Source organism: Tursiops truncatus, chromosome 3, assembly GCF_011762595.2.
Source record: "Tursiops truncatus isolate mTurTru1 chromosome 3, mTurTru1.mat.Y, whole genome shotgun sequence".
NCBI classification, from domain to species: domain Eukaryota; kingdom Metazoa; phylum Chordata; class Mammalia; order Artiodactyla; family Delphinidae; genus Tursiops; species Tursiops truncatus.
In genome coordinates this window covers 146269486-146276412 of record NC_047036.1, presented here as the reverse complement: position 1 = coordinate 146276412, position 6927 = coordinate 146269486, and the positions used below count along the sequence as shown (strand labels likewise).

Here is a 6927-nt window from a genome sequence, read left to right as displayed (position 1 = left end):
TGACCTGCACCGCGGGTCCTCCGCGGGGCCCCGAGCCGGGGTTCGAGGTGAGGCGAATACCGACGAGGCTCGGAGAAGTGGACGCTCGCCCGCACACCGCCGCTCGGCCTCTACCGCCGCAGGGGGTGGGGCGCAGGGTCGGGGGTCGCCGAGCATTATTGGAACGAAAACGAAATAAAAGCGGCGTTAAGTGAAATAGCTAACTTTTTTATTAAATAAAACGACTTAAATAAAAGGAACGGAAAAGGAGAAGGGTGGACCCAGCCTCAACGCAGGGTGCCCCAGCCCCTGGCGCTTCCCCCAGTCGCCTGATCGGCCGCCCCTCCTCCAGTGGCCCCCGCGGGGGAAGCAGGTGGCCGGTTTCTAAAGAAAAAAGCCAAAACTTTTATTATTTACACGTTTGGGCAAAAGTACAAAGTATAATACAGGCGCCCGGCCCGGGGGCTGCGGGCGAGGGGCGGAGAAACGTAAGGCGCTTTCTTTGTCAGGCCCGGGCCTCGGGCGGGACTGGGCGCGGGGCGGGGGCTCGGATTGTGCAGTCGCGCGGAGCCCGGGCCCAGCCCCCCTCCGCAGGCGGCGGGGATGCGGCCGCGCCCCGGGGCCTACTTGAGCTTGGCTGGCCCTTCCCGTCTCGGCCTCGATTCCCCCCCCAGACCGGCTGGGGGGCCGGGGCGCCCCGCCGGGTCGGGGCGGCGATACTTGGTGACGGTGCGCGCTGGCGGCTCACACCAGAGAGGTGACGGCGGGGACCTTGGAGCTATCCTCCTCCCAGGGCTGCAGATTCTGCAGAGCAAACAGCGAAGAGTTGTGCAGACAGAGCGGGTCGGGCTGGATAGAGTCGTTGAGGCTCTTTTGGAAGGCGTCGTGTTGCAGCTGCAGCATGAGCCGACTCGCCTGCTGCCGCTCCGCCTCCCGCTCCTCCGCCGTCTGCCGCCTGCACCGGGGGAGGGAGAGGGACAGCACCGTCAGGCACCCGGCACCGCGGGGCCGCCGGCGGGGCCCCCACCCGCCCGGGAGCCAAGGCCAGCCGGGAGCCTCGAGGCGCAGAGTCAGTCTGCTTCCCCGCCGGCCTTGTGCGCCGGGGACCCGCGGGTCCGCGGAGTGGGTTGGGATCGTTTGTTTTTGTTGTGCGCGGGGAGATCGCCGGGAGGAAACTCCGCCCGCCGCCCACTTGCACACCCGGGTATTGTGGCTTCGCCAACAACAAAGATTGTTTCTTTGCGGGGTAACAAGGGCAGGGCGTGTGTGTAACTGACTAGGCCCTACAGGCAGCCGGGTCACTGGGGTCCGCGGGTGGGCGGGCAGGCTCTGCACCTCGCGGTGTCCCCGGGTCCGGTCAGCCTCATCCGGTTCTCCCAGGCTCTGTCTCAAACCCCTCTTGCAGGACGCGATCGCTTCGCCGTTCACGGGTTGGATCGAAAGAGCGATTGGATAAAAACAGGGCTGGAGTCGGGATGGGGAGCTAGAGCGGGAACCCGGAGCCCCGCGCGGATTGTCGGGAATCGGAAGGGCAGGGGGCAAGCGGGAGGGTTTAGCGGAGCGCGAGAGGCCCGGGATGGGGTAGGGTGTTGGGGGGGGCAGGTGAGAGGAAACCGAGCGAGCGCAGGAGACCGAATAAAACATCGAGACAGCTGGAGAGGCTCAAGAAAGCGACACAGGGTTGGGAATGGAGGAGAATTCCAGACACGGATGAGGACAGGCGCGCGGGAGGGCGAGCTGGGAGATAAAACCTGGGAAGGAGCGGGGAGGTGCAGCCCTAGGAGGGCGAGTAGGGGGTAGCGCAGGGTGGGGAGAACGCGAGGCTCGGGCACGGAGCGGGCGAAGGGCCGGTGCAAGGTGGGCCGGGCCAGGCCTCTCTCACCGCCACTTGGTCCTCCGGTTTTGGAACCAGGTCTTGACCTGCGCGTCCGTCATTTTGAGGGACTTAGCGAGCGCCGCCCTCTCGGCCGAAGCCAGATACTTCTGGCGGTGGAAGCGCTTTTCCAGCTCGCAGATCTGCACCCGAGAAAAGGACGTGCGCGGCTTCTTACGCTTGGGCGGCGTCCTGTTCTGGTAAGGGTGGCCGATGCGCCGGGTCACGGTGAAGGGCGTGAGCGCCGCCGCCGCTGCGGAGACACACGAGGCCCCCTGAAGCCCGGCCCAGCTCGACTGCCGTTCAGGCACCATGCGGACCCGGTGCCGCCCGGTGGGGCGCAGAGTACTACGCTATTTCGTTGGTCCCGAGTGTCCCCAGCGGCACCAAGCCGGTTGGGAGATGTCCCCCTCTTTCCCCGGGCACAGGCTTATTTCCCCCAAACTCTCTGATTTTTCTCCCCTCTATGGTTGCCCGGGGCCCTGAGCGCTGAGGCCTCCACCGCACTTGGGCCTCCGGAACCGTTTCCCCGAGTGAAGCACGTAGGGCGCGGCGCCTCTGGCCCCGGGAGGGCCGAGGCCCGGCGCCTTTTTGGACACCCTGCTCACCTGTGAAACGGTCTTTTACGAAGCGGCGGCTGCTCTCCATCCAGGGGAAATTGAGGCCGCCCAGGCTGGAGACCGTGGGCACGGAGGGCATGGCAGGCAGCGCGCTAGGCAGAGGCGGCGGCACGGCCCCGGGCAGCGGCCTGTGCGCTGGCACTCGGATCACGCCGGCGGGCGCCAGGCTCAGGTTGACACTGTAAGATCCCGCGTCCTCGAAGGGCGCGCCGAGGCCGGCAAAGGAGGTGGGCAGAGACGGGTATGTGGCGCCCGGACGGCCCCCGGGGGGCCCTCCCAGGTAGTTGGCGCCGTCGGGGCCCCGCGGGGCTGGTGCGCTGTCCTGGTCCGGGCTGTTGAGGATCTGGTCGATGCCGAAGCTGATGGGCTCGTGCGGGTGCGGGGTCTGCGCGCTGGCTGGCGCCTCCATCCTGGGCGGGCGGAAGGGCTGGGCTGGGCTGGGCGGGGAGGCGGCTGGGTCCCCGTTACGGCACGGCCATGGAGCGCCCGGCGCCTCTCGTCGCACTGAAACTTTGCCAAGAGTGCGCGGGCCCGACAGGCTCTGTGTCATCTTTCTTGAACCGAACCTGGAGTTTCCGCTGCTAATTCCTCTCCCGCCGCAACCATTGGCTGCGATCAACAAGCCTCTCTCCTCCCATTGGCTCCTGGCTTTCAATAAAGGCCTAATTCATGGAAATAGGAGCTTAGGGACTGTTCCAAGGTGACATCATTTTAACAAACGAACAATAGGTCAAATTTATTAGCCGGGATAATGGGCGGCGGATATTAGCGCCCGAACCACAGCCTCCCAAACCCGAAATCTAACGAAGCTGCAATTAGGAGACGTTCCCCGCTCCTCCCGGCTGGGGCAGCTTCCCCGCCGCCGAGCGGGGCGGGCAGGGCGCTCTGCTGGTGAAATTGTCATTTGCTGAGGGGGGTTTTGTTTTCTTCCAAATTTTTTTTTTTTTCATCCGAGCAAAACCCAAACAATATGAATCCTTTCAATTACAATGGAGTTGCAACTCCGGAACGACCCTGCGGAATCCGCGGCAGCGTCCTGGACACCCCACCGCCTCGGGAGCAACGAAAGGGGCGCACCGTGGGGCGCAAGCTGTGCGCTGCCTGCGCGCGGGGTAAGGACAGCACCGGAGCATGCCCCGCGCTCCCGAGGACACCGACCCGCGTGGGGAGAATTCACCCCCGCCCGGGCTTCGGCCGCGGCGTCGCGGCCACTTTAGAGACGCTCCCTGGCACCCACCCGGCAAGCAGACCGAGGCGAGACTCTCAGGTGCCCACGCGTGCCAGGCCCGGCTGAACGGGACCCGGGGTCGCCCGGTAGGGAGCGAGATCCGGTCCCTCGAAATTCGTTGCAGGATGGACGGGACTGTGGACCCGCGGGGAGACCTGCCCGAGGCGCGGCAGGTGTCGAGACCTGGGGTTACCGAGGGGCAAGGGCGGGGGAGGGTCATATTTAGAGCAAATAGCGGGGTTTCTTTGGGTAACCCTGGGCGCTGAGACCACTCCTTGCTTTGCCCGCGCCCTCGGAGGCTGTGCCGGCGGGCCAAGGGGCACCGGTGACAGGAAGGCGTTCAGGGCGGTCAACCCCCCTTGCCCCCCCCCCCCCCAGTCTCATCTGTCTCCCCAGGGGAGGTTTACAGAATCGTTTTCTACCTGCTAATTCTAAAATCGTTAGGTGCAAACTGACTGCTGACCGCTTGGCAGGGCCTCCCTTGCGCTCCCCATCTTGCCGACGCGGTGAGAGCTGGGATGCTCCATTGGCCAGAAGGGGGTTTGTATTTGGGCCAGGTCACATCCTAGCCGAGTGACCTTGAGCAAGGGACTCATAGCTTTAGGCTTTGGTTTCCTCGTTTGTAAAACGGAATGCGTGAATTGCGAGATGGTCTCGAGCAGCGAGTGAGATGTGGAGAGCGCACGGGGTTAGGGCCTGGCAGGTAGCAGGAAACAGGAAGCTGCGGCTGCCCTCCCCACCCGCCCAGCGTGACAGTTGATGTGTTATTCTGAAGATTCCTGTTTATTTGTTTGCGGTTTTATTTTATTTGCGGAGGCTCAGTATCTTGGAGAGAGAGGTGTATTTGTCTACGGTGGGGTCAGTCTCAGGGGGCCAGGAAGGGCAGGGGGCAGCAGAATTACTAGATTCTTCCTAGTAATCTGCCCCCAACAAGGAGAGGCCTCAGGACTTACAATCTTAAGGCCTGGAAGCCTGAGTCAACACCCCCTCTGTGACCTTGGGCAAGTCTCTGGCCCTGGCAGAACCTCAGTGTTGGGTGGGGAGAATGAGGCGTCTGGGCAGGGAGGGGTGAGGAGAGCAGGGCTCCTGGGCCCTGGGCAAGCCCTCCTCCACTGCCCTCTGCAGACCAGGACCTTCAGATGGAGTCTCGCTGTTGCTCTGGGCTGGGGGCCTCCTGCTTCTAACTCAGGCTCTGCCACTGGGGGGCCTGGGGGTTGTGGGGTCCCTCTTGCATCTCCTGGAGCCTCATTTTCCTTATTTGTAAAACAGAAAGGGTAATAGCTACCCCCAGGGTGGCTGTGAGAAGTAAATGAGAGAAGGTCTGTGGAATTGCCTGGGAGACACTCTGGCGGTTATGCAATAATAACTTTAATGGTAACAGTAGAGCAACTGTGAGTTGAGAACTTAGCGCGTGCCAGGCAAGGGCTGGGGCACTTATTTATTCCTCGCGACAGCCCTGTGTGGAAAGGGCTGCTCTCAACCCCATCTTGTACCTGACGAGCTGACTGAGGCTGAGTTCTGAGACTCACGCTGACTCAGAGGCCAGTGAAGGCTCTCCACCAGCAGCTCCACTTCCTTCCTGGCTTCCAGATCCCTGGATCCCAGGCCTGTCTTTGCTGCTTCCTGGCTCTGTTACACGGAATAGCAAGGCCCACGCTGCACATGTAGCTGGACAGGCACAGAGATAGGGAGAAGATGTGGGTGGTGTGGCCAACATTGCTCCCAGGGCACGGTGAGTGGCCCAGTGCTTAAGAGTTGGATTCCTGCCTCTGTTTATCAGCTGTGGGCTAGGGAATTCTCTTTGTGCCTCAGTTTCCCCATCTGGTAAAGCACCAGTACCAACATCGTGGGATTGAATGAGCTCATTCAAGTAAGCATTCGGCACAGCGCCTGGGGTAGGGAAGGGCTCCACCTCACTGTGCCCCGCTGCCTGGGACCCCGGGCTTCTCAGGCATCCAGCAGTAGGCGCTTTGGACCACTGGGCACAAACCCCCCTTCTTTCCCAACCCAGACAGAACAGAGCTGTTAGGCAGCTCAGGAAAAGGAGTAAATGGCGCGGGTAGCAGTTTCTGGGACAGCGTTTTCCATGTGTGTTCCGACGAGCGGCATCAGCCTCACCTGGGAATTCGTTAGGAATGCGCATTCTTGGACCCTAGCCCAGACCTACTGAATCAGAAACCCTGGGGTTGGGTTCAGCACTCTGTGTTTAACAAGCCCCCCAGGTGATTGAGACGCCTGCTCAAATTCAGAAGCCGGTGCCCAGAATATTGCCCATTTCATCCAAGTTTTCACATTCATTGTTGTAACACTGTGGGAAGATTCTCTCCTATTTTGAAACTCCCATGTTGAATCTGTGTTGACATCCTCTGCATTTCGTTCTCACTGTTACTCAGTTGTGCCTTTTGATCATATTTGCCAAAGGTTTGTCTGTTTTACTGGTCTTAAAGAAAAGACTTTTATTTCATTATCCTCTTTTAAAATATCATCTCCTTCAGGAATGGTTTGTTTTATTTTTATTCGTTAATTTCTTCTTTGTTTGTTGAGGTGAAATTTTAGTTCCTTTTGGTCATTCTTCCTTGTTTTTTATTAAATACATTTAAGGCCAGACATTCTCCTCTGAGCACTGTTTTGGCCAAATATTGTTTGATATGTATTTAGTGTTCCTGAAATTGTAATTTTTTGCTGTCCATTCTTACCTGCTATCAACTGAACAATGACAGAGATGGAGATACACACGCGCGCGCACACACACACACACACACACAGAGATGAGAAAATCTCTAAGAACTGGGAGCTGGTGGCCCAGACTCATGAGGCCAGAAAGACTTCCAGGATGCAGTGCATCCTGTCCTCCTCCCGATGGAGAAGATGGGAGAAGGGATAGCACTGCTGGAGATCTTGCTGGGTGTCATATAGGAGACAGAGGGGGGATTTAGGGATGAGAGTCAGGATGTCGGCATTTCCAGTTGTCCACATGCAGGAGGACCCATTTCGGGCTCACTCTACCGCCGACTTCCTGTGTAAACTGGGAATCAATTTCCCTGTCTGTAAAATGGGGTAGGGTTTGAATCAGGGCTCTTAAACATATTTGGGTCAGCAACCGAATTTGCAAGATAGATGGAAATATTATGGACCATTTCCATAGACAAAGACACAAACACATCAATTTGGCACACACGCCATGTCCCAGGTTGCTTACCTGCCCACCCTCCATCCTTAGTTCACAC

General features: G+C 59.7%; 1 protein-coding gene across 2 annotated transcripts; it reads right to left on the bottom strand.

The window, feature by feature from the left end:
• Positions 1–331: 331 nt before the first annotated feature.
• On the bottom strand, positions 332–3034 carry TLX3 (T cell leukemia homeobox 3). Of its 2 annotated transcripts, XR_012330955.1 has the most exons (4): positions 2461–3034; positions 1862–2105; positions 607–934; positions 332–363 (listed from the first exon to the last, which is right to left on the bottom strand). XR_012330955.1 is itself a non-coding variant. In XM_033855151.2 (3 exons), the coding sequence occupies exons 1-3, from the start codon at positions 3020–3022 to the stop codon at positions 724–726; spliced, it is 1017 nt and encodes a 338-aa protein (XP_033711042.2). In that variant the 5' UTR covers positions 3023–3034; the 3' UTR covers positions 332–723. The 2 variants fall into 2 exon arrangements, 1 of the variants encoding a protein (XP_033711042.2); XM_033855151.2 differs by having other exon boundaries at positions 332–934.
• Between the last annotated feature and the right edge of the window lie 3893 nt (positions 3035–6927).

What these genes read in the sequence shown, in the direction of transcription:
- TLX3 (XM_033855151.2), bottom strand. Translation starts at nt 3,022, where the DNA reads ATGACACAGAGCCTGTCGGGCCCGCGCACTCTTGGCAAAGTTTCAGTG. An exon ending in CGTAAAAGACCGTTTCACAG is followed by an intron (nt 2,106 to 2,460) that starts GTGAGCAGGGTG and finishes GTGTCTCCGCAG; the next exon opens with CGGCGGCGGCGCTCACGCCC. An exon ending in AACCGGAGGACCAAGTGGCG is followed by an intron (nt 935 to 1,861) that starts GTGAGAGAGGCC and finishes CCCCCGGTGCAG; the next exon opens with GCGGCAGACGGCGGAGGAGC.